This window comes from Canis lupus, chromosome 5 (assembly GCF_011100685.1).
Source record: "Canis lupus familiaris isolate Mischka breed German Shepherd chromosome 5, alternate assembly UU_Cfam_GSD_1.0, whole genome shotgun sequence".
In the NCBI taxonomy this organism is placed as follows: Eukaryota; Metazoa; Chordata; class Mammalia; order Carnivora; family Canidae; genus Canis; species Canis lupus.
In genome coordinates this window covers 12,537,835-12,563,781 of record NC_049226.1, presented here as the reverse complement: position 1 = coordinate 12,563,781, position 25,947 = coordinate 12,537,835, and the positions used below count along the sequence as shown (strand labels likewise).

General features: G+C 49.4%; 1 protein-coding gene and 1 long non-coding RNA gene across 2 annotated transcripts in view; one reads left to right on the top strand and one right to left on the bottom strand.

Annotated features, from left to right (window-relative positions):
• SORL1 (sortilin related receptor 1) overlaps nucleotides 1-25,947 on the top strand; it is a 156,851-nt gene that overhangs the window by 118,331 nt on the left and 12,573 nt on the right. Inside the window, exons 30-43 of the mRNA XM_038535871.1 lie at nucleotides 200-334; nucleotides 1,209-1,364; nucleotides 5,647-5,796; nucleotides 9,013-9,144; nucleotides 10,105-10,231; nucleotides 10,394-10,563; nucleotides 12,904-13,016; nucleotides 13,255-13,359; nucleotides 14,140-14,212; nucleotides 17,071-17,153; nucleotides 18,336-18,432; nucleotides 20,821-21,005; nucleotides 24,173-24,292; nucleotides 25,106-25,270. Of these exons, the coding sequence (XP_038391799.1) occupies nucleotides 200-334; nucleotides 1,209-1,364; nucleotides 5,647-5,796; nucleotides 9,013-9,144; nucleotides 10,105-10,231; nucleotides 10,394-10,563; nucleotides 12,904-13,016; nucleotides 13,255-13,359; nucleotides 14,140-14,212; nucleotides 17,071-17,153; nucleotides 18,336-18,432; nucleotides 20,821-21,005; nucleotides 24,173-24,292; nucleotides 25,106-25,270 (1,811 nt within the window). The remainder of the gene's footprint in view (nucleotides 1-199; nucleotides 335-1,208; nucleotides 1,365-5,646; nucleotides 5,797-9,012; nucleotides 9,145-10,104; nucleotides 10,232-10,393; nucleotides 10,564-12,903; nucleotides 13,017-13,254; nucleotides 13,360-14,139; nucleotides 14,213-17,070; nucleotides 17,154-18,335; nucleotides 18,433-20,820; nucleotides 21,006-24,172; nucleotides 24,293-25,105; nucleotides 25,271-25,947) is intronic.
• On the bottom strand, nucleotides 6,320-15,980 carry LOC119871795. Its single transcript, XR_005359136.1, has 3 exons — nucleotides 15,451-15,980; nucleotides 6,484-6,587; nucleotides 6,320-6,375 (listed from the first exon to the last, which is right to left on the bottom strand). It is a non-coding gene; the product is annotated as an uncharacterized LOC119871795 (long non-coding RNA).

The following is a 25,947-nucleotide window of genomic DNA, read 5'->3' as shown; positions in this document are numbered from 1 at the left end:
GGTGGCTCAGAGAAGCATGAGTTGGGATCCAGGAAGAAGGGCTCGGGTCCAAGAAGCTGCCCCACCTGTACCGGGTAGGGTTGTGCAAGCTGCCCCCCGGGGACATGGGCATTGAGAAGGTCGTGTCTATCTTTTTAGCATTTGTGTTCACACGGGTACTGGGCAACTAATTGATGGTGTGTGTGCTTAACCTCCCCAGAAAACCCCACAGAAGCCCCGAACTGCTCCCGCTACTTCCAGTTCCGCTGTGAGAATGGCCACTGCATCCCCAACAGGTGGAAATGTGACGGGGAGAACGACTGCGGGGACTGGTCTGATGAGAAGGACTGCGGAGGTGAGGGTCCTGGGTCAGCCTTCAGCCCGTAGGCAGGACACAGCAGACACACTGCCGCCTTTCTGCACAGCATAGAATCTTATCTCCTCAGTGCTGGGCTCGTTCGGCGATTTTGGGGGGTGTAACTGTCTGAGTGCCTCTCTGTCTCCTCCCACTCCGAAAACCAGTGTGGTTGGTTTCTCCTGTTTCTAGGGTCACGCTTGCCATATTTGCAGGCCACAGCAAGCGCTGTGCAGCCTGGCAAGTGCAGGCATGGCCTGCGGACCAGCAGCGTCCACGTCTGCTTGGAGCTGGTTAGAAACACAGAGTCTTTAACCCCCACCCTAGGCCTCCCTTCTGAATCCACACTTTAACAAGATCTCTAGGCAATAGGGGTACCACGCTGCATCTGGGGAGCACTGGTGTGGAATGCATCCTCCTGACTTTCCTTTTAGGCATCCTCCTCTCTGAACTAGGTCTTGGGGGAGCTGCGATGGAGCTGTAACTGGAACGGTGTGTGGCCTCCGTGGGAGCTCCCCCATCCACCCTGTGCATTCTGAGTCCTGTGCCTTGCATCAGCCTGCAAAGGCATCAAGCCCCTGTTGAGCTCCTGCAAGAGCAAACTCCCTCAGCCCCAGTCCCATCAAATAGGTTATAGGTGATTCTGCTCCAAAAAAGGGAAGAGGTTGCAGCCTATTCTGATGCCCTAATTATGAATGATTTTTTAGATGATTTTTTAGATGAGCGGCTGTTCAGAACTGTGCCTGACCCTGACCCTCCCAGGGCTGGGGCAGCTAAAACGGGGACGTCTGCACTGAGTTTGGGGCACATTTTGCTCTGAGATGAAGCGTCTTGTAACACTTTGGGTGTTCTTGCTTGCTTGTGTCTTGCACAGATTTACATATCCTTCCCTCCCCTACTCCCGGGCCCTCCACGTGTCTGCCCAATTACTACCGCTGCAGCAGCGGGGCGTGCGTGATGGACAGCTGGGTGTGCGACGGGTACCGGGATTGTGCCGACGGCTCGGATGAAGAAGCCTGCCCCTCGCCCGGTGAGTGCGGCGCCTGCCTGCGGGGAGCGGACCTTTGCGGGGTACGCCCTGGATACTGGGTGTCCCCTGCCTTCTGGGCCCCCGTGCTCTGTTGGCCGGGCTGCTGCTCACCTCCAGAGCGGGGACACCCGTGGCTCTGGGAGCTGGAGGGTCTCACCTCCTCGAACCGCCTTGTGATCCTCCTGCACGGAAAGGCCAGCCGCCCTGCTTCCCGCCCTGGCTGCGGTGGGCCACCTGTGCTTCCTCCTCGGGGGCATCACAGTGGGGGCCACCAGGGGCGTGTTTGCCTGCCTATCAGACTCTCAACCTCGGTGCTGGCCTTTGGCGGCCGTCCTTCGAAAGGAGGGTGAGCACTGCCATCTAGTGGCCGAACGCAGAGGCACCCGGAGCGCGGCCCGTCGCCCTGTTGGCGGGAGGCGAGGTGGGCCCTGCACCCCGGCTCGTGCGTGGCCCTCGCTGCGGCCCAGCACGGGTGAGGGTGCTGCGTCCTTTCCTGGGCCGGATTCTATTTCAAACTCGGTTAGCGTAAGAGAGTGGACAGTTGTCCTCTACGCTTTGCAGATCCTGTTCCTAGCAAACTTCTAGGTCGGCAGTCAGTTTCCTCCTTGAAAACGAATTGGTCCCCTTGCTTCGCTGTTTAGAAATTGTCAGTGGTGTCCCCTTGTCCGGAAGACAGATCCCAACCCTGGAGTCCCGTTTCAAGGCCCTTCCGTACCCGCCGTTCCTTGGTGCTTCGGGCCTGCTGCTTCCACGTCTTCCCTGTTAATACTCCTTCGGCAGCGTTTCTGCCTCATGAGACCTGTGTCCTCCCTGACCTTGCCTTCCCACTGGCCCCCTCTCCGTGAGACCCGCTGTCCATCCCAGCAGACAGGAGCACGGATTTTGTAGCTAAGAGAGACCTTGATATATCACTGGTGATCATCAAAGGACGTTCCCATACTAGACCACCTGTAATGGGATCACGTGGGGGTGTTTGTAAAAAAATGCAGAATTAGGATTTCTGTGTGGAGCTCAGGAGCTCCCCACGTGATGGGTAGGGTCACCAAAGTTTGAGATTCCCACTTGGAGCAAGTGCACCATTACTTTCTCCCACAAGCCCACCCCTGTGGAGCTATCACTGGGTCCTGTCAGGGTCCTGATCTCTGTTCCAGTCTCATACCCACCTGTTGTCCTTTTGATTCTTCCCTATGATCCGCCGTGCGCTGCTTTCTGGTTGTCGCCTGCACGGGAATCTTTCTTTTCCAAACAATTATACAGACCTCATGTCTTGAGATCGTGCTGCCTACTACGTTGAATCCCCCACTGTGTTTATTACAGTAATAGGCAAATAGTCACCATCCTGTAAATGCTTCTCAATTGAAAACAAATTGTGTAAAAAAATAAATTTTTCTCATCTCTTGGAACACCTGTTCCAAGACCCACCTATCTATCTGTTGAGTGACTTGATTCTTCTCTCAAAATCTTTTTTTGCTTTATTGAAACTCTGTAAAAGGTATTAACAGGCTCTAGCAAACCCCGCCTCATCCAGGGAGCAGATCCTATTTCGATCTTTCATTCAACTCCTGTGATTTCTTTTGTATGTACGTCATCAGTACAAATTTAATTTGAGTTGTCTCTCGCTCGCAGGTCTGGTTTCTGCACTGCAAGTCTCCTAACTGGTCTCTGGGCCTTGTGCTCTCCCCTGTGCAGTTAGCCTTCCGACAGGCTGCATCCGGATGCATGATCATGTCTTCCCCAGTCTGGAACCTTCTGCAGCCCCCTGACCGTCCAAGCGTTAGTGCCATGAGGGGCCTCGGCCTGGCTTTCTGGCCTCATTTTTTACCGCTTGTCCCCAGGCACCCTGTTTTAGCAGAGTGGTTCTAGGGGCCGGAGGGGCCCCTTTGAAAATCCAGTTAAAACCATGGGATACACACAGGATCCCAAAGTTAGTAATTGGTTTTTGTAGTTTTATTTGTTAGCACAGGTTACCATGTGCCATTTGGTAATGCTTTCCCCGTCCCGGTAGCCTCCAAGGGCTGCCTTCCACAAGATCACCGTATCACTCATTTCTCAGCCCCACAGTTTCTCTTGGGGGCGTCCCTTCTAATAGCCCGAGCCCTCATCTCTGTGCTGAGTTCTCTCTGCCTGCTGTGTGCCCCTCCCCTGGGTCTTCACTGCCCTCCTTGGGAGTCCCGTTGCCTTTCTCCTGGTGTAGATTCATGGTTTCCTGGGTCTCGAGTCTTTTCTTGCTTTACTCCTTGTGTTGTTGGAGCACACCCTTTAGCAGTTCTATCAGGTGTTGAATATGGTGGCAGGGTGGCCAGGGACCCAGAGAGGACAGCCTTCAGTTTGTCTCCTGAGCTGCTGCTTGGGCTTGTGCTGGTTGCTCTCTATGCAACCTGGGCCCCACGTGGCTTGCCGGATGCGGCTTCTCCATCCCAAGGACTTGTTTTATTTCTGTCCTGTTGGAGCTACTGCTTTCTATATCCCAGATTTCTTTCCCTCTCTCGCTTTCCCTTCCCTCCCTCCTTCTGTCTCTGTGTCTCTCGTCTCTCTCTCTCTCTCTTTTTTTTAAGTTTAATCCCATTTTTTGGTAGAGCACATTTTCCAGAAGGTTCCCTGGGAAAGGGAACGTGGGAGGCACCAATGAGGTCTTGCTTATCTGAAAGTGTTTTCCTTCTGTCTTCAGATGTGAGTGATCGTTGTTGGTGTGGGTTTGGAAATCTAGGTTGCCAGTAATGCTCCTTCCTAATTTTGAAGGTATTGCTCCACTGTGATCGAGCAGGTCTTGGGAAATCCAAAGCATTTGATTCAGAACTTTTGCATGTCACGTGTTTTTACTCTCTGGAAGCTTATAGGGTTATTCCCTTTGGCCCCGGTGTTTTGAAATGCCACAACGAGGTGCTTTGATGTGGGTCCCTCTCCATCATTGTAGTGGATGGACACACTGACTGGCTCTTTCATTCCAGAAACTTCCGTGTTTGAGTTTGGGGAATTTTTCTTGAAATATTCTTTTTTTAATATGTATTTTATACATTTGATTTGCCAACATATAGTGTAACACCATTGAAATATTCTTTGAATGATCTTTTCTGTTTTTTCTTTCTTCCTGGAACTCTTGTCATTCATACTTTAAATCTACTGATGTGGTCCTGTCCCTTTTCAATTTTTTAATTTATCTCTTTCTTCCTCCACCCCTCCGCTCCCCTGGCTCTGTTTTCTGGGAGATTCAGCTCTATCTTCCAGCTCTGCTTCTGAGTTTTCCATTACAATTACATGGTTTTATTTTTAGGAGCTTTGGCATTTCTAGTACTATTCCTTTTTCATGACATCTTGTCCTTTTTTCATGCAGAAATCTATATTCTTTCGTTCTGAGCGTAGTAAGGATATTTACATTTGAGAATTTCTTCTTATTAACTCACTATTACCTCCAAATTTTATTTTTTGCAGGGAAGGGGTGTGTGCCCATTTCTATCTTTCATGTCAAAGGTTTTCCCCAAATAATCCTGGCTTCCTTGTGTCTGAGGGTGGTGATAAAAACACAAGAGATTCTGCACATGGGTCGGCCTGCTGGCTCTGAGTTTCATGGTTGGGCTATTTGTTGGGGAACTCTTGATCTGGGTTGCTTGAGGATTTGCTCCGAGGCTGCTCAGTTTCCTCAGAGAAGATTTGTACGTCCTCCTGTCTAGAGAATAAATATGTCCCTGCCAGGGCTTATGAGGACGGGGACCAGGGCCCCACATTCAGCAATCTGCGGGTTTACCCCCTCTCTTCCGTATGACAGTCTTGTTCTTCATTAGGCCTGTCTAACCAGCCTTTTTACCCTCCAGGTAACAGTCCTCTAGGCTTTTGTGGGTGTGACATCCGGGGTGATTGCCTCATGGGGCTGGTAGGGCCAGGGGATGCAAGGGGTCTTGCTGCTACTCAAACACTCTTCAGTTCCCTTCCTGTCTTTCTCCCTCTTCTCTGCCAGTTCAGAGATGCCACTTTCCAGCTTTTTGAAGATTCTGTGATGTCTATCTTGTGGGTTCTTTGCTTTGTGCTGTGACTACTTAGGATGGGGTACAGCCTCCTCTGGTCTCTTGAGTCACTTACCACTGTCTGCGTCCTGGCTTCCAAATTCAGTGGCTGTGTCTGGTCGATCTGCCTTCCTTATCCAGAGCTCACATGTTGTGTCTCCATGTCCCCACTGAAATTCCGAAAACACTGGAGGTCCCTGAACTTCCTAATGTGTTGAGTGGTTGCTCTTGTTGGCCAGCTCCCTGGCTACCAAAAAGTGAATTTTCAAAATCTTTTCTTCCAGCAAATGTCACTACTGCCTCTGTTCCCACTCACCGTGGGCTCTGTGACCGATTTGAATTTGAATGCCGCCAACCAAAGAAATGTATCCCCAACTGGAAGCGCTGTGATGGCCACCAGGATTGCCAGGATGGCCAGGACGAGGCCAACTGCCGTGAGTAGTCTCAGAGGAATTCACCACTCGGGGAGGATTTCTAGAGAGCAGGAGACCCCATTACTTATGCTTTGTTTCTCATAATAACCTTGTGATTTTGCTATTATCTCCATTTTAGAGATAGGAAAATCAGCTTCAGAGAAGAACACCTTGTCAGTACCAGACTGGGATATCTATTTAGTAATTTTTTTCTGCCCCCAAAGCTTGTGAAGTCATGCCACGTTCAAAGTTCTTATAGTGAAATACTCTGAAATAACAGGGGGAGTCCAGGGAGTAAGGGTAAAATTCAGATGGACCTTTGGGACGTCAAAATCACAGGGCAGACTGACCCCACGTTTCCCAAAATCAGAGTAGGAACATTTCAGCCAAACAAGTAACCGCACAGTAAGATGAGCTTTGAAAATAATTAACAGGGGCACTTGGGTGGCTCAGTGGTTGAGCGTCTGCCTTCAGCTCAAGGCGTGATCCGGAGGTTCTGGGATCCAGACCTACACTGGGCTCCCTGCCAGGAGCCTGCTTCTTCCTCTGCCTGTGTCTCTGCCTCTCTCTCTGTGTCTCTCATGAATAAATAAATAAAATCTTTAAAAAAAAAAAAGAAAAAAGAATTAACAGAGGCAATAAAATAGGATCTTCCTCCTGAGTGAGATTAAATCATTAGTTGGTATTCTTTAAATAAGTTTCTTTAACCTGCTCCAAATTGGCCTCATTCATAAGGATGTTGCTAGGTTAGGGGTCTTAAAATCAAGATGTGCTCTATTTCCAGTCTTCTTCCATCCGTTAGTCTGAGAGCCCTGTCAAAAAAGGAAGTGAGATTAGCATGACAGGATCGTTCTTAGAGAAGCTGGCCCCCGAAGGCCACCACGTTCTCTTCCAGCACCTGTGAATCATCTGTTTAATTATCAGCTTAAGAATTTTCAGAGATTAATAGCAACCGTATTCTCCATTTCTAAAACCTATGTTTTCCCACTTTAAAACAAATATCGAGACGTGTTTTGTAAAGAAACCTCAAACGTCCACCTGCTTTACTACTCACCTGTTGTTTGGATATATTTTATCATGTGGAATAATTCTGGCATGGGGATCTTAGTATTTTTCTAAAACAATGCCCTTCATGGAGTTTCTTCCTGACTATTTTTTTTTTATTTTTATTTTTTTAAATTTATTTTTTATTGGTGTTCAATTTACTAACATACAGAATAACCCCCAGTGCCCGTCACCCATTCACTTCCCACCCCCCGCCCTCCTCCCCTTCCTACCACCCCTAGTTCGTTTCCCAGAGTTAGCAGTCTTTACGTTCTGTCTCCCTTTCTGATATTTCCCACACATTTCTTCTCCCTTCCCTTATATTCCCTTTCACTATTATTTATATTCCCCAAATGAATGAGAACATATAATGTTTGTCCTTCACCGACTGACTTATTTCACTCAGTATAATACCCTCCAGTTCCATCCACGTTGAAGCAAATGGTGGGTATTTGTCATTTCTAATAGCTGAGTAATATTCCATTGTATACATAAACCACATCTTCTTTATCCATTCATCCTTCGTTGGACACCGAGGCTCCTTCCACAGTTTGGCTATCGTGGCCATTGCTGCTATAAACATCGGGGTGCAGGTGTCCCGGCGTTTCATTGCATTTGTATCTTTGGGGTAAATCCCCAACAGTGCAATTGCTGGGTCGTAGGGCAGGTCTATTTTTAACTGTTTGAGGAACCTCCACACAGTTTTCCAGAGTGGCTGCACCAGTTCACATTCCCACCAACAGTGTAAGAGGGTTCCCTTTTCTCCGCATCCTCTCCAACATTTGTTGTTTCCTGCCTCTTCTTGACTATTTTATATGAAATGACCTCTGCCCATCATTCTGTTACTATTTCTTTCTTTAGGTTTTTTTGTAGTCTTTAATCACTATCTAAAATAACAGAGTTGTTTATGTATTTGCTGTTTCTCTCAATAGAAAGTAAGCTCTGTGAGGGTAGGTCCTTTGTTTTACACATCACCGTATTCTTAGCATCTTGAAAGTACCTGATTCATGGTAGGCCCTCCATGTGAATATTCACTGGATGGGTGGATGGTTGGGTGGATGAGTGGATAGGTAGATGGATGGATGGGTGGATGGATAAATGGAGGGGTAGGTGGATGGGTGGTTAAGGGATGACTAGTTGAATGGATGGATAAATGGATGAGCGAATGGGTAGGTGGATAGATGGAAGGATGAATTCCATCTTGGGTTTCTTGTATTAGTGGGTCTCAAACGTTTTCTAAATGCTCTAATGCAATTTTATTTGTAACCAAGCCTCCTTTCCAAAACCCCAAGACACACCAATTCCAGCTCAGCTTGTAACAGGGCTCTATAATAAAATGATTTTCCAGAAGATGGAGGATTATAGTTTGTAAAAAGCCTCGCATTTCCTTTCTTTCACTGACAATAGCAGAGAGCCCTTTTAAAAGTATATTTAATTGAAGTCTGTACCTCCACACGAGAGACATGCAAAGTTTAATTCTTCCTTTGCATGAACACTTGCCAGTTGAGAATAGTTGTAACATTCCATCCCACCTGACCCCCTGAATCTTTTTGTCTCTAGGAACATATCTCTGGATCCATTATCCATTTCTCTTGACCATGCTGGTTCTCTCATGAGAACATTATCCAATTTTCTTTTTCTTTTTTTTTAACTTTTATTTATTTATGATAGTCACACACAGAGAGAGAGAGAGAGGCAGAGACATAGGCAGAGGAAGAAGCAGGCTCCATGCACCGGGAGCCCGACGTGGGACTCGATCCTGGGTCTCCAAGATCGCGCCCTGGGCCAAAGGCGGGCGCCAAACCGCTGCGCCACCCAGGGATCCCACATTATCCAATTTTCTACCTGCATCTCAAAGTGTGGTTTTTAGAAGTGGGTGCCATGCTTCAGACAGAAAACAGGATTCTTTGTTCTGAAAGTTCTAGAAGTTTGGAACCCTGGCCAATTCTAGTGAATCACTGTGAAGCTTACAAATTATTGCATCCACTCTAGGTCATTTGACCCCAAAGCTCTTCCTCTTCCTGAAGGTAGATTCCAGTTGTTAATGTCAAATAAGGAGGCATCACAGAGGCACTGTGGGGGTTATTACTCCTCATCCCAGAGGCATATTTTGAGTCAGAAGCTGACGAGCAGACACCACTTTTCCTAAATACGATCAACCGTCACCACAACGTGCCCTCCCCTGTGTTGCAGCCACACACAGCACCTTGACCTGCATGAGCAGGGAGTTCAAGTGTGAGGACGGCGAGGCCTGCATCGTGCTCTCCGAGCGCTGCGATGGCTTCCTGGACTGCTCGGACGAGAGTGACGAGAGGGACTGCAGCGGTGAGTGCCACCCCTCCTCAGGCCCTGGGCTCAGCCTGGACCCCACGTGCACTCTGCCGGGAACCTTGTGAGCCTCTCCTCGGTCTGAAGACGAAATCCCTTTTTTGCCCAGTATTGGAGCACTCGGTGAATGAGGCTTGTCCTGCTCTGGTGTAGCTTGACCTCATCCCTGTGAGGGAAGCACTGGTCTTGCATTTGTTTTCTGTGGACGTGTCCCACGTCGTGTGGGTGCACCACGCTCCCAGGGCATCAGGCTTTGTGGTGGGATGAACACAGGCCTTCTGTCTGGAAGGCATTTGGTCATTGTCCTGGTCCTTTTGGGCTGCCATGATAGAACCCCACAGACCGAATGGCTTATAAACAACAGAAATTTTGAGAAGTACTCTGAGTTCTGGAGGCTGGAAGCCCAAGATCAGAGCACCAGCAGATTCCACGTCTGGTGAGGGCCTGTTTCCTTGTTCATAGACGGCCGTCTTCCCTCTGTCCTCACGTGGTGGCAGGGGTGAGGGAGCTCTCTGGGGCCGCGTTTATGAGGACACTGATCTCATTCGTGAAGACTTCCAAAGGCCCCACCTCCTAATCCCATCACGTTGGGGATTGGGTTTCAGCATATGAATTTTGTGGGACACGCACATTCGATCTGTAGCAGTGACATCCTGCTCTCACGTCATCCCTGGACCCATAGAACTCTGTTGAGAAACAGGCTTATCTCAGTACAGATGAGGAGGTGAAATGCAAGGAAAATATTGTGATTGGAAATTTAGGAGACCCTGGGAGAAGTTATATAGGGAGGTTTTCAAATCTTCATTCTTTTTTTCTGATCTCTTAAGATGCTGACCATAACCTGACAATCTAGATCATGGTAGGTCTCCCTAAAAATCAAGGGACCTCTGAGATCTTTTGAAACCCAAGGATTTGTGAGATACAACTTTCTTTCCCTTTCCCCCTTCATCTCTCTAGATGAACTAACTGTATACAAGGTACAGAATCTTCAGTGGACGGCCGACTTCTCTGGGGATGTCACTTTGACCTGGATACGGCCCAAGAAGATGCCCTCTGCTTCTTGTGTCTATAACGTCTACTACAGGTGAGTCCCGTCTTTGCCATGAGAGAAAAAAACAATGTTCTTATCACCACGGGGTGTTCTGTAACTCTTGTGTGTGCAGAGTGGCTCTTCATTAACTGAGGCTGGCGTCCCTGTGACCCCCCTGCCGCTTTGATGCCACAGTATCTTTCTTCTTTTGACCAGGGTGGTTGGAGAGGGCATTTGGAAGACCGTGGAGACCCACAGCAATAAAACAAACATGATATTAAAAGTCTTGAAGCCAGACACCACGTATCAGGTTAAAGTCCAGGTCCAGTGTCTGAGCAAAGTGCACAACACCAACGACTTCGTGACTCTGAGAACCCCAGAAGGATGTAAGTATTCTAGTTTATTTTTATGGCATGTCCAGGACCTTCTGTGGGATTTGCAGAGTTTCCCAAGGATGGTCAGGAGTGTGGGAACATAATGACATGTGCCTCACATACACAGAAGAGGTATAGTGGAGTTTAATGGTCCTGCCTGAGTTGTTGAGCATGCATTCCCCTTATTACGTCATGGGGTGTTTTGCCTCTGTCAGAAGTTAATTTCAGATCGTGCCCAACGTTGCCACCTTCTGCTTCTCCAGTTCCCGTCTCTACCTTCCCTTCCATGTATTTCCCAGCACTTGGTATTTGTGTAGATCATCACTGTTAAAATATGAGGCGTGTCAGGAGTATTAAGGCTTGGTTTTCAAGAATTTCACCAAAAGTCATATGCCCTAGAGAGTTCCTTGCTTCTTTGCCTTTCACGGTAGCTGACATCATTCCCAAGGTCTTGGGAACTTTCCATCTGTGAATGCCTGTGCTTACATTTGGGTTATGGTTGGAGGCACCCACATGAACTCGTGCAGATTTTAACATTCCTGCGGATGCTCACATGTAAAATAGTTACAGATGCATGTATGGAGGCAGGTTGGTATCACATATATAGTTCCTTGCTTTGTCAGCTGAGAGGGCCCAGACAGGTGATGCTTTAGTAGCGGTAAGCACATCTATCACTAAGATCTAGGCTTCCATGCCATTCTTTTTTTTTTAAAAAAAGGGGGGGGAGGAACCCCAGGGCTCCTTGAAGAAGGGGGTGATTCCAGCATGAGGGCAGGATAGCTACTAGGTGCACCTAGAGAAAGCAAGGAGGTTCTAGGCAGGACAAAACTCGCCAATACCTGTGCATTCTGATTTTGCTAAATTAACGTTTGCTTAGTAGAGCCCTGGGGTGTCCACAAAAGACTGCAAGGGAAAATTGAAATAGAGAAGTGTGTCATTCATAGGTCCCAGAGGAAGTCACAGCATACCCCATGTGACCCCTCGGGCACAGGTAAAGGCAGGATGCAGGCAGAGTGCAGGATCTGGGCACATGCTTTTTTTAGGATTGATGGGCATAGTACATTGGGGTTCCTGTGCTAAGGCTGCGTTGGTCAATCCAAGCCAAAAAAGAAGGGGGTTTGGATAAAGCTTTGTGGGGCTCACAGGGGAAGGTCCTGGGAGGCCGGGGAGACTTTATCGATAAACATGGGCAGATGGGAAGTCGTATCAGGAGCTCACATTTGCTTGTGAGTCCGCAGGCTGCCATCTGGAGCACACGCTTGCATAAGGGACCAGTGTCCATTTAGGATCCCTGCGGGCTGCTTGGCTGCACAAAATGGAAGCTGAGGCAGCAACACCGTGGAGAAGCTTAGCTAAATCCTTGACACTATGGAGCTGTCTTTGAAATAGGCCACTTGGTGGTTGTCTCTCCACAGCTCTTAGCTGAGCACCTCACGTTGCTCAGGTGTTATGTTAGATACTATAGGTGCAGAGATGAATGAGACACCGTCCTGCCAGGGCTCAAGTCTCCGATTGTTGATGAATATTCATTGTGTTAGTTTGCTGGGGCTGCCGTAACCAAGTACCGTAGACCGGGGGGCTGATACAACAGAAATTTATTTTCTCACAGTTCTAGAAGCTAGGAGTCTGAGATCAAGGTGCCAGCGGGGACGTTTCTTCTGAGGCCTCCCTCCCCAGTTTGTAGATAGCGTCTTCATCCTGTGTGCAGGAGGGTGGTGGGCAGTGTTCAACCCTTAACGTTCATCCTCTGTGCGTTATCGACGTGGATACGTCCTCTGCGTCAGAATCAAGTTTGACTAGAAAGTATTGTGAGTGGTTTTCATGTGTGGCTTCCAACCCGGCCCTGAGCAATCACAAAAGAGAAGATCAGAAATACCTTGACAGTGCCAGCACTAAAGTCACAGAGGAGCCCGCTTGGAAGGTGACCCCATTTGTTTGGGTATAGGTGTTCTGTGCTGTTAGAAAGTAAGTCTGTCTCATTCCTTTGTGGCCATGCCCACGATACTCGGGTTGGATGAGACGTCGAGGCAGCGGGCATTGACCTTGGCAATTAAGATCTGGGCACTGAAGGCCTAGCGCCAGCAGGTGATTGCAGCCCGCAGCCACATCATGGTGAGCCATCCACCCACATCACACTCGACTACGCCACGACCTGATGGGCACTCGGCACACCTCACATTCTGGAAGAGAGGACAGATTTGTCGATGGGAAGACCAAGCGTACAGCCTTTACTAGTGGACAGGTTCCAGTGCTAGCTCTAGATTCTTCTTAGTCTTTGTTCCCATCTCAGGAAAGTTCCTCCCATTTACCAGTACACAGATGGGTTTTAACCCCGAGTTGACTCTTTCCTAGTGCCAGACGCCCCTCAGAATCTCCAGCTGTCACTCCACAGGGAAGAGGAAGGCGTGATCGTGGCCCACTGGATCCCTCCCACCCACACCCATGGCCTCATTCGAGAGTACATTGTAAGTAACTTCTAGGAGTGGGCCGCGTGTGTCTGTGTGAACAGACTTCTGGGTCCTGCTGGAGCAGGAACGTGCTGTGTGTGACTAGGACTTGATTTGGAGAAGCCTGGTGAACAGCGATCCCACCCTCTAGAACATTTTGCATTTCACCCCTGCCCTCCTCCTGCCTCCTTATAAAGGTATCGGGATGTCTCGGACCATTGGTTGCCTTACTAATGATTTCTTCCTTTCACTGTAGGTGGAATACAGCAGGAGTGGTTCCAAGATGTGGGCCTCCCAGAGGGCTGTTAGCAACTTTACCGAAATAAAGAATTTGTTGGTCAACGCTCCGTATACGGTCAGAGTGAGTGTTAGCACCCACCTCAGCCTGTTGGGCAGTCCTAGGGCACGAGAACTCCGTGCTCACTTTTATGAGATTCTTACCACTCATCTGCTAGATCCCCAGCCCCTTGCTCTGGGACGTCATCATCTTGTCAGTCCCTTAAACCAGTGCCACGGAGAACTTGAAATCAGACTTCCCTTGGGTAGCCGAGAATTGATGGTAATGCAGCTTTGCCTGCTCCTAACCCAGATTTTCTGCTAGCGTGCCAGCTCCTACGCTTTTGCACCTACCACATTTCTGCTTCTCCTTAGCTGCAGGGTGATGCAGAGCTATGGTAAGTGGCGCTTACAAGCCACTGTCGTAGGGATCTGATGCCATATATCAATACCTTTAGCAGAAAAGAGGGAGATTTTGTGCAGAAAATGTTTGTTGGGACAGACTCTATGGCAATGATGATTTATCAGTTCCCTTTCTCATATGTGTGTATGTTTACATGTATCTGTATGGACCCACTGGGGCACACGCACCACCTCCCCTCCCCGCATAGAAGAACCTCAAGGTCTGTCAGTCAACAGACATGCCATCACGTCCGCACCGTCGCGGCTCCCTCTGCCCAGATTCCTCTTGTCTCCTTGCCCCTGTTGTTGCAGTTGCCGGGACCTCTGAGGGTCCCGGGATCCCCCTGCCTAGAATGCTTGCCCACCCTCATTGCCAGAGTCTCAGCCCCATAGCTCATTCGGAACCCTTGCCGTAAGGTGTATTGCCTTCACCTTATACTAATCCACGTTCTGATTTGCAAAGGTGGCTGCGGTGACAAGCCGTGGAGTGGGAAACTGGAGCGACTCTAAATCCATTACCACCGTTAAAGGAAAAGGTACGTGATTTCAGCATTTGCAGATTTAGAGAAGATAGAAGCTTTTGGGAAAGGACATTCCGTGGGACTGGCAAATGGAGGAGCACAGATGAGAGAACTTCAGGCCACCTCCTTCCCCCCAACATGCACACGTTTCCAGGGGTTAGTGCTCTAGATAGAGTTTCTTTGGGGGCTGTCGAATGTACTCCTGCTCCTAGAGCGGAGCATTTCTTATGGTGCAAACGTACAGAGGGATTTCCAGAGACCAGCAAGCCCAGCTCTTGTGCTCATGCGCAAAATCCAAATCCAAAGTTCTCCTTCCCTCTTGTGATGGATACAGGTGATTTCGTACGTGTCTGTTCATGGTGTTTGTGAGAGCTCCACGCTGGGCCTTGTTAATTCTCCAATGACGCTGACAAACGATGTGTAGGCAGTAGTTTCTAGCACTGGAGCCGATCTCAGTGATAGCCGACGGCTTGCCAAGGGCCCGGCACTAGTGAGTGCTCACTGCTTTGTGTACATCAGCCCATCTCGTTGAACCCTTAGCACCCTCAGAACAACATAAAGAGCCAGAGACAAGTTAAGGTACTTTCCATACAGTAAATGGCAGAGAGCGGGGATGGGAGCCCGATCCTCCCGACTCCAAAGCCTGTGCATTTAACCACCGAGCTGCCCTCCTTCCCCTGGGCCGAGACACAGGCCCTCCCTCTGCACTGTCCTGCTTGTGCGCATGCCTGGCAAGGGCGGGGGCAGGGGTCTGGTCTGGTTTCCTCCACTCTCACTGGTGTCGAGGAGAATGAAATAGTTGAGGGGTGAGTTAAAGCCATGAAAAGGAAGGAGTCTGGCACGCTTGGGGGGACAGCACTACGGCTTGCATTCCTGAACGGTTTCCTGGACTTGGCCTCGGCACTCGTCGCTTTTGTTTCTAGGTACACGTGTTACCTGGAATGGCATGTGGTTGGAGGGTTTTATTTTAACCTGAGCCTGTGAGAAATAGGCGGTGGGTTATGGAGAGTCACGATCTGGTTGCCTTTAAAATTTGGGCTCCTTGAGATCAGGGCAGGAGGCAGTCAAGCTTATTGAGGCCAGCCAGTCTTCGTGACAGGGTGCCTGGGGCTCGTTAGAAAAAGTGTACTGAGCGCACACTCCCTTCTAGTTTTCATTGTCTTGTCATTCTCCCTCTACAAAATCGATGAAAACATCCTGGTCGTACGTACTGAGAAGAAGTGATACTAGAAGGGCAGCAGTAAGACACGTACCTTGAATTCCCTGAACACAAATCACAGGTGCCGTGGAAAGTCTCTTAAACTTCTTTTGTATGATTTTGATGGCGAACCTCGCTCTTCCTGCGGGTTTTGGCTAGAGTGTGTACAGGAGGCCACGGGTGCTGGGTCAGACAGTGTGTGTCGTGTTCCGTCTGTGACCCTGTGATCCTGTGTCGTCATGACGTAACCCAGAGGACAAACACAGCAGTGGCATCAGCCACGTTCGTTAGTGGATGTGGTGAATTAATAACAGCAACGAGAGAAGCAACCATTAGTTGAGCACTTACGTACTGAGCTCCGTGCTCGTTGTTTTACATGGCATGATCTCCTTTAATCCTGATCGATCATGTAAGTATTCTTCTGCTCATTTTGTAGCTAAGGAAGCTGGGCTTTGGGAAGGATTGTGACCTCTCCCCAGTCACCACGGTTATGATTCAGGTTGGCATGACAGCAGCACCTGCGCTGTTTTGCTCTGAGTTGGCGCCTGAAACTCCTAATGTCATCTCTTCTTCCTCGCGCCCACTCTTATTATGTGGTTGATCATCCGGAGGGACTCCTAGATTTTGGTACATCTCTTTTGCCACCAAATCTCACCCACTCCTTTGAGTGTCTCTTGCCTGTATAAGATGCTTATGTGCTGTTCAGTCAAGTGTACAAGTTGTCGTTTAAATACTGTCTTCCGGGGCACCTGGGTGGCTCAGTTAGTTAAGCATCTGCCTTCGGCTCAGGTTATGATCTCCAGGTCCTGGGATCGAACCCCATGTCTGGCTCCCTAGCAGGGATCCTGCTTCTCCCTCTCCCTCTTCTTCTATTGGGTGAGCACTTGCTCTCTCTCTCTCTCTCTCTCTCTCTCTCTCAAATAATAAGTAAAATCTTTAAAAATAAATAAATACTGTCTTCTGATGGCGGTTGTCCCATGGAGCCCTGACACAGCACGGTCCGCCACCTTGTGGGCAGACCTTCCAAGTGATGAGCACCCCGCTCTCGTTACTTGACCCAAGAGAGGTCTTTTTCTCTCTGCCACTTTCATCTCGGCCCTGCCACTGACATACCAGTTCCTTAATCTGTCATAGATGGGACTTTATTGGAAACGGAAAGAAAGGGAACGCTGAGGTAACAGTATAAAGATAAGTAGCGTGCACAGTTGCTTAGTGTCTAAATGGGAATTTGAACTCCAGTTTACTGGACTTCAGAACCCCATGCTTTCCATCTTACCACATGGGTGTTGACGATTTGTGCCTTCCGATGTATCGTGCCCTCAACCTTCGAGGAGGGCCAGGGGCCATAGCACTTGGGGAGTGCCAGGAGAGGTGGCACGTTTCAGAACCAGGCCGCAGCCTGGCTGCCTGGGGGCATTGACATAATGGAACTTTTCTGCTTGACCTAATTGCCAGGATAGCTGACGGAGCCAAGGTAGTCATGTGTTCGCCAGGCAACTGCGGACCCCCCGCTCAGTGTCAGGACGACAGTGGTAAAAGCGACGAGTGGAAGCAGCCAGAGAAATGCCCTTTCTTCCCCCGCTCCAGGACCGCTGTGTCTGTTGACTTGAAAACTGTTAGGTCCTGCCTTCCTCACTTTTCATCATGTGGTTTCTCTTCACCTTTTCGCTTCTAGTGATCCCACCCCCAGACATCCACATCGACAGCTTTGGCGAGAATTCCCTAAGCTTTACCCTGAGCATGGAGAGCGACGTCAAGGTAACGTTGGACTTCCAAACTGGCGGGTGGGTGGGCTCTCCTAGCTGGGGAATCGCTCGCTGCAGCCTGGAATGGTACGATTAAGGAAAACGGATGGCTTGGTCCAGTAAGACCAAAATCCCACGACGAGGTTGGTTCCTTCCCCTGTAAAGAACAACGTGAGTCTTCTCGTGTAATTACTCTGCCTCAGCCTGGTGCCTTTTTTTTTTTCTTCTTCTTTTCTTAAACCGTATAATTAAATGGTTCACAGCTACAGTGCAAATAAAGAGTTGGTGTTAACAGAATATGTATGCCCTGTAATTTTCAGCTTTATTGGATTTCCTGGTGCTAAGCACTAATGCAGAGGTTCCCACAGTGAAAGAGAGAGTCAGATACCTGAGAAACATGCCCACTTACAGCCACTCTGCGTCGTCCCCTTCACGCGCCACCGTCCCCTCCCGCGTGGCCTGTCTGCGAGCCAGCACCGCTGTGACCCCCTTTGCGCCTGTGGTTTTCCCAGTGGAGATGCACCTCCCATAATGTTCTGTCTTAACCATTTTTCCTCCCATCCCTCCCTGTCTGTGAAGCTGTGGTGGGACAGAGCTTCCAAGTGATGAGCACTCTTGCCGTTTACTGAACCACAGTTCGGTGGCCTGCCCTTGGCTTCGGAGACCGTTGCTGCAAGCCATGGCTTTCATATACACGTCTCTATATCGTCTTTGCTCTTAAAAGCATTTTTATTTTTTTGTCACCGCCCCATATTTAAAGATCTTTAGATCACATCATTTTATGGGCCGAGGACAGTGGGAGCTAAGGAAGCTCCTTTTGCACTGACCTCTTGGCCTTGACTGCAAGGATCACCTGAGGTATCCGTAATTGCCATAATGGAATTATCTTTAAGGTTTTTCCTTTTTCTGCCATTATGAATTGGCTGTTGTCCCTTTTATGCTGCATCAGTTTTTTTGGTTTCATCACATCTATATTGTGTATAATAATTAGTCCCATAATAAATAGTCCCATGTTTGTTTTTAGAGGTAGGCGCAGTATAACGATCCAGCGATAGCACACATGGAACCAAGAAACAAGCTGTCCATCCTAAGAAAGGCGAGGCCTAGAGCAGCAATAGCAAAGGGGTGCCTTTTGTGTTTGCTGGGCTCCCTGGCTGTGTACTGTTCCCATAACATGTTTCGTGGTTGCTGGCAGGTGAATGGCTACGTGGTGAACCTCTGCTGGGCATTTGACACCCACAAACAAGAGAAGAAAACTTTGAACTTCCGGGGGAGCATCTTGTCACACAAAGGTAACACCTTGAGGCCAGTTGGTGTGCGAGTGGTTGGGGGGAGTAGGGATTCCGGTACTTCCCGCAGCAGCAGAGCTTGTGTGGGGGCTGCCGTTCTGGGTGGGCGGAGTGGAGGCATTGCCTCTGGGGGAGGGTCCCCTCAGTGGCTCCTCAGCCCGTTTCCCTAGCTCCTGGAAAGAGGCCTGTACTGATGATTTTGGAGTTCCTAAAGAAAGTTCTGAGAGTGGGCTGCCTGCCCCTCCTTTCTGGTGGGGTTCGCTCCTCCTTGACGTATGTGAGGCGTGCAGGGCGTGGTGCATAGTCGGTACTTGGCGCACGTTTTTGTTGAATGAATGCACAAACTGAACTGAGGGAGGAGGGAAGGTGGTGTCCCACTCCCTCTTGTATCTGTGCACCTGCTGCAGTAGGCCTTTCCCCAGGTGTTCTGTGTGTACCGTTTTATATAACCCCAATAATAATTCCGTGGGATATGCTCATGTCACCGATGAGAACCCACGGTTGAGAAAGTTAATTCCCACAGAAGGTGACGGCACTGGAACCCACATCTTTTTAATTCCCAAGGCTCTGATCTCACTGTCTCAACGTTGCACTGATCGAAATTGGGAGAATCAGCAAAAATAGTCTTCTTAGCTAGTGCCTGAATTATATTAAAGGCTAGCTTGATGCCAGGCATCATGCCAAACACTTTACGGTGTTTTCTTTTTTAATCTGTGCAGTAGCAGCTGCTCAGTGCTGTTGTTGTTGTTGTTGTTGTTGTTGTTGTTTTTCCAGTTTTACAAACAAGGAAATGGACTTAGTTTGAGTATAGATGACCCTGAACAGTCGGGGGTCAGAGGGCTCTGACCCTATAACTTTTAACTCCCCCCCAAAACTTAACTACTCACAGGCTGCTGTTGACCAGAAGTCTTACCAATCGCATAAACAGTTGATTAACACATATTTTGTATGCTCTGTGTATTCTGTACTGTTCTTACAATAAGATAAGCTACAGAAAAGAAAGTATTTATTTGTTTCTGAAGGGAAGGGGCGAGGGAGAGATAGTCTTAAGCAAACTCTGTGCCTGACGTGGGGTTTGATCCCACGACCCTGAGATCATGCTCAGAGCCAAAACCCAAGAGTTGGAGGTTAAATCAACTCCACCACCGAGGCACCCTGAAAAGAAAATACTCTTTTTATGTTTTAAAGATTTTATTTATTTATTCATGAGAGACAGAGACAGAGAGAGAGAGAGGCAGAGACACAGGCAGGGGGAGAAGCAGGTTCCCTGCGGGGAGCCTGTTGTGGGACTTGATCCCAGGACCCCGGGAACATGACGTGAGCCGAAGGCAGATACTTAACCACTGAGCTACCCAGGTGCCCCAAGAATAGGTTCTTAAGAAAATTTTAAGGAAGAGAAAATACATTTACAGCACTGGGCCATTAAAAAACAAACAAAAAAACCTCGAATATGAGTAAACCCGCATAGGTTCAAACCCATGTTATTCAAGAGTCAACTTAGTTTTGTATCTTGCCATTCTCACTTTATGTGAAGTTGTAAGAATTTTCTACTCTCGTTAAATATTCCTGGAGACAACTTTGAGTGGCTGCACAGTAGTTCGTGGAATACACGCTATTTAACCATTGCTTTGTCTCTGGGCAATCGGATTGTGTATACGTGATATGTGACATCATGTCCCAAAGATGTTTGCTCGCTCTGATTCCACGGGAAATCTGGATGAAGACCTTGCAGAATTTTAAGACGTTTACCCAAGGCCAAATGGCTCTCTAGGAGTGTTGTCCCGGTTTATACCCCCAGATGGTCAGCTTTAAATCTACGAGCGCCCATGCGAGTGTATTATGTGTAGTAGTCGTCAGTAAGTAATGCTGGGATGAATGTGTAAAATGATGAAAATTCCTACGTAAGCATTTGAGACTCACTTAAATTGAGAGGATACATTAAGAAATAGGGTATCAGGGCACCTGGCTGGTTTGGTCAGAAGAGCCTACAACTTAAGGTCTCAGGGGTCATGAGTTCAAGCCCCCACGTTGGGTGCAGAGATTTTTTTTTTTAAATTAAAAAAAAGGCTTAAAAAGTAGGACTTTATATATCAAAACAATTCTTTTTTCACTAAATTTTTAATTTTAATTCCAGCGTAGTTAACATACAGCATTATATTAGTTTTAGATGTGCCATATAGTGATTCAGCAATTCCCTATATTACTCAGAGCCCGTCAAGATGAGCGTGCTCTTAATCCCCGTCACCCATCACCCCCCACCCCACCACCTCCCCTCTGGTTATGTCAGTTTGTTCTCTGTAGTTAAGAGACTGTTTCTTGGTTTGTCAAGATACATGCTCTTGACTGACGCCTCCAGCTCCTCCCGGCATCTCCTTGTCCCTGTTTTCACAGTTGCCAATCTGACTGCTCATACGTCCTATGAGATTTCTGCTTGGGCCAAGACTGATCTGGGGGACAGTCCTCTGGCATTTGAGCATGTCACGACCAAGGGAGTCCGCCCTCCCGCTCCTAGCCTCAAAGCCAAGGCCATCAATCAGACTGCAGTGGAATGCACCTGGACGGGCCCCAGGAACGTGGTGAGTCAGCCAGGATGGCTGCCACCCCTGATGCCGGGCCAGGGGGTAGCCCCAGAGCTTTCTCCTCTCTCTCTGTTCCTGCTTCCTCCTTTCTCACCCCAGCACCAACTCTCCTCTCCGTCAGCTCTGTATTACGTTCTAGAGGCACCTGCTACCTCTTTCCACACCTTGGCCTGGCATCTGAGAGAATGTACTCGAGCTCTTTGCTATTGGATAGATCGTGAGTGTGAAGGGGGGTGGGGGAGGGCGTGTTCTGTGCCTAGGGACTCACCTTGGCTCGTGGGTGTGGTGACACATTAGCAGCAGTGACAGCTGCTCCAGTCTCTCCCCACCTACGTGATCCCCCCCACCCCCAGGTTGCCTTCTTGGGCTGCTTCTCCAGCTCTGCCCACCCCTGTTCCCTCCCAGTGTCCCCACTCCACTGGTCCTTTTCTTTTCTCTTTTCTTTTCTTTTCTTTTCTTTCTCTTTCTTTTGTCATTATGTTTGTTTTTTTTAAAGATTCCACTTATTTTTTTGAGAGGGACAGAAATAGTAAGAGAGAACATGAACAGGGAAGAGAGGGCGGAACAGGGAGCCCGACGTGGGACTCAATCCCAGGACCCCAGGATCATGACCTGAGCCGAAGGCAGATGCTCAACCACTCAGCTACCCAGGTGCCCCATTATGGATGCATTTTGAGGCACTGTGATCAGATGTGTGCTTTTCTGAGTCTGGTCTTTATTTCCCATACATCCCCACTGTATACCTTCCTTGGCTCTTAGGTGGGTCTTCCCAAACTTCTTGGCACATTTTCACCTGCTCTTGTGTCTGCCCCTTGGCTTATGCTCTTTCTACCACTAGAGTCCTTCTGCCCTCCCCCCCCGCCCCGAATTTATAGTTGGTGCCATGCAGAACACTGCATTAGATACTGCTTTATCTATTTGGTATCTTCTGTGTGTTTATCTCCCTAACTACTTTGCAAGCTCCTGGAGGGGAAGGGTTATTTTCCGAGTCTCCTAACTAGAAGGGCCCGTAGAACGAATAAATCTACGGTTTGTGAATGAGTGAATAAATGAATAAATCTATGGTGAGCAAGGTTTAGTGAGTTCTGGCAGTGAGGGGTGAGGAAGGAGGCCTGGTCTTGTCTTCTGAGTGCATCTCCAGCATGCCCTTGGGGTGGGCCTGCGCCATGGGGAATGAACCAAGGTTTGCACATCGTGGTAAGGTCGGCCTTGAAGAAAGGTGGAGAAGGAGGCACCGCAAGAGCCCTCATGCTTGTCGCTATCAGCCCACACCAGCTGGGCAGGGTGGACATTTGCCCTTTACCATGAGGGAGCGAAGGCCTGGAGCAGCAGACTGGCTCCACAGAGTGAAGCTGCCAGAAACCAAACTGGTGTGAGCTCAGGTGTGGCTAGTGTGGCCCTGAGGCAGGGACAGAGACAGCTGCGTGGACTCGCCTGGCCCTCAGAGCAGACTCTGCTCACAGAGGCCTTTCTTGCCGGTGCCCCCAGCCGAGGGCGTCCGGAGGCTGGTGCCTGGGGTCGCACCCTGGAACACTACTTGACCTTGGGGTCTCTTGTTATGTGAGAACTGGCAGAGGTAGCCTTGCTCTGCGTCCTCCGTGCTGGACACACTCGTTGTGCTCTCAGGGTGACCGTGCAGGCCCCTGCAGGAGGCTCTCAGCTGCTGCCCACTTCGGGCCACTGAGGACAGGGGTTGCTCACCCCCCGTCGTCCTCTCCGCCCTGACGGCCACGGCCCCCGTCCTTCCCTGGTGACCTGCCTGTCCCCTGGCCTCCTTGGTGCGTGGAGCCCTCTTGCGGCCCTGCCCAGGCCCGCCCACCCCAGCCCCACAGCGGGGCCTGTCCTGCAGGCGCCAGTCACCCCCGGGGGCTTCTGTTTCCCCTCCCTGTATGCTTCCCCTCTCTGGCCCCAGCTGAGAGAAAATGCACAGCTGTCTGGGGCTCGGAAATCCTGGTGCCTGTCCCTGATCCGTGGCCCCCGTTCCCATGACCTCTCCAGCCTTGCTCAGCTTTCTTCTGGTCCCCAGCTTACCTGCCTGTATGCACTTCCATGCCACCCGACCAAGTGCTTACCCTGGCGCTCCAAGCCCATCAAACCCCCAGGCCCTGCTTTAAACTCCCACATGTACCATTGGGGTTGGGAGTGGCTGCATAGAACAGGGCCGAAAGTGACAATGGCTTCAGCACTTTATTTCACTCCTCTTTAGCAGAAGGTGGAGCCCTTCAGCATCCCTGGGTTTCTACAACAGCAGGTTTGATTGAGGATGATCCCAAGCTGCCTGTGGCATCTGTCCTCAAAGTCACCTTGTGGTCCAGGAGGTCTGGAGCCACACCAGCCTCTGTGTTCCGGGCAGGAGGAGGGCGGGAGAAAGGGCTCCCCGCTCCACGTCCATGAGCTCACTGAGGTCCCACGGGACACCTCTGCTTGTGTCACGTGGCCTCTCCTGGCTTCCAGGGAGGTGGGAAATGGAGATTTTCTTGCAGGTGGCAATTCGCGCTAGCGACCAGGATTCTACTAAGGAGGAGAGGAGCAGTGGATGTCTTCTGGGCAGCTCCCCACATCCACCTGGCTGCCCTCCCTCCTCAGCCTCCCTCCATGAACACACTGGCTCCCCCACCCCCATCAGCACTTCCATCCATGCTTTGCAAGTAGCAGGCCACCTGCTCTGAGAACCCCACTCTTCTCCTACAGGATGTCTTGTTCCGTATTTACAACTCATCCTTTATAATTGTGTCCGTTTTTCTTCTCTGCCCCTCATTCCCCAGAAACGAGCATTTTGAGGGGCACCTGGGTGGTTCAGTCGGCTGAACATCTGCCTTCGGCTCAGGTCATGATCTTGGGGTCCTGGGATGGAGCCCCGAGTCAGGCTCCCTGCTCAGCTGCAAGTCTGCCTCCCCCTCTCTCGTTGCCTCTCCTTGCTCTCTTTCTGAAATAAATAATATCTTTATTAAAAAACAAAACAAGCACTTTGAGGACAGAGAGCACACCATGTTTATCTTGGTGGTGGCGGGATTCGCACCTGCCCAGTGCACCTTCTCTGTAAATAAACACAGAAGGAAGACTTCTCTCTTTTGCGCTCTCCTGAAGCCGTTCCCAGGGCCACCAGTTAGGAATGTCAAGAGAATGGCCTTTGAGCTGATGTCCTTTTTCATCCCGTTTGCCAGGTTTATGGTATTTTCTATGCTACATCCTTCCTTGACCTGTACCGCAATCCGAAGAGCTTGACTACTTCCCTCCACAACAAAACGGTCATTGTCAGTAGGGATGAGCAGTATTTGTTTCTGGTAAGTTTCCCGTACCGGGGAGTCCCGAGGAGTTTCTGTGTTTTAGGGATGGTTTAAATCCTGGGTTCCAAGCTCAGGCCCAGGACCTGGGGAGCTGGAAGCAGAACTCCAGGATCCGTGTGTGTGCAGGAGGGTGGCTCCTCTCCTGTAGAAGTGTCAGTTTCCTGCTTGAAGAACAGAATGACCCCGTCACCGACTGCAGCTCCGTTGTGGGGGATTGAGAACTCGGCAGGTGGATAAACATTCGCAGGAATGGAGAAACCGCTGTCATCAGATTCCACTTCCAGGACTAGGAATTTAGCTCACGTACTTTTACATGTGTGCCAAGATATATTATGGAAAAAGGCATTCGGTAAACTATTACTTGTGATAGCGGAGGATTTGAAACCAGTGAGTCTCAAGAGAAGCCCGGTTAAGAATACAGGGCAACCCTTCAAAAGAAATAGAACCGAGGTGGAAAAGGAATCTCTGCTTTTTTTGAAGTAAAACAAGTGAAGAGCTTAAAGATATGTGTGATATTTTCATATTTGTGTAAAAAAATTAAGAAAAACAGGCCATATATACACGCATATGCACATCTGTATGCACACACATGTATCCGTGTTTACCTAAGCGTAGGGCATTTCTGGAAAGAAGCACATAAAACTTGCCATATCTGGGAAAATGGATTAGACATCTGGGGTAGGTAGAGAATTCTATTTTCTATCTAGTTATATACTGATTGAATTTTAATCGTGTACGTGTGTCCTTGTTTCGCTGGGGGAAAAAAAGGCTTAGTGCTGACTACATGCGTCCCCATGGTATTGGTTTCAGGTCCGGGTGGTGGTGCCCTACCAGGGCCCGTCCTCTGACTACGTTGTGGTGAGGATGATCCCAGACAGCAGGCTCCCACCTCGGCACCTCCATGTGGTTCGTACCGGCAAAACCTCTGCTGTCATCAAGTGGGAGTCCCCGTATGATGCTCCTGACCAGGACCTGGTGAGCGAGCGGGCCAGGCATCCGGCCAGCCCTTCCTGTTCTTGGCGTGGTTGGCGGGGGAAGGGGATAGTCATGGGGCAGGAAAGCTGGGCGGTAGGAGCTCAGCAGGACGATGTCGCTTCCCCGTATCTGTGTGCCCAAAGATGGGGCCCTTACAAGCGCCTCTTCTGAGTTGTCCCGGCTCCGTAATTTTGAGCCGTTACATTTGTTTGTCCCTTGGGTCTCGTCCGCCGTCTCACCTGCCCTTCCCTGACCCTCTAAAGCGGGTTGGCACACAGAGGCCTGGCAGCCAAGCGCAGCTCATTGCCTGTTTTTGTCAGTACAGTTTATGAGAACCAAGCTATGAGCAGTCAAGTCACGTGACTGCTTTCATGCCACAAACGACAGAATTGGATAGTTGTGGAACAGACCATTTGGCCTTCACAGCCTAAAGGTGTTTTCTACCTGAACCTTTACAAAAAAGTTTACTGGCTGGTCCCTGGGTGGCTCAGTTGATAAAGCGTCCAGAGTCTTGATTTCGGCTCAGGGTCGTGAGATCGAGCCCTGGGCTGGGCGTGGAGCCTGCTTTGAGAGTCTCCCTCTGCCCCTCTCCCCCTCCAGAAAAACTAAAGTTAAAAAATAAATAAAAGAAGAGGCACTAATTCTGGAAAACAGCTCCCATCTTCCTTTGGCCCAGG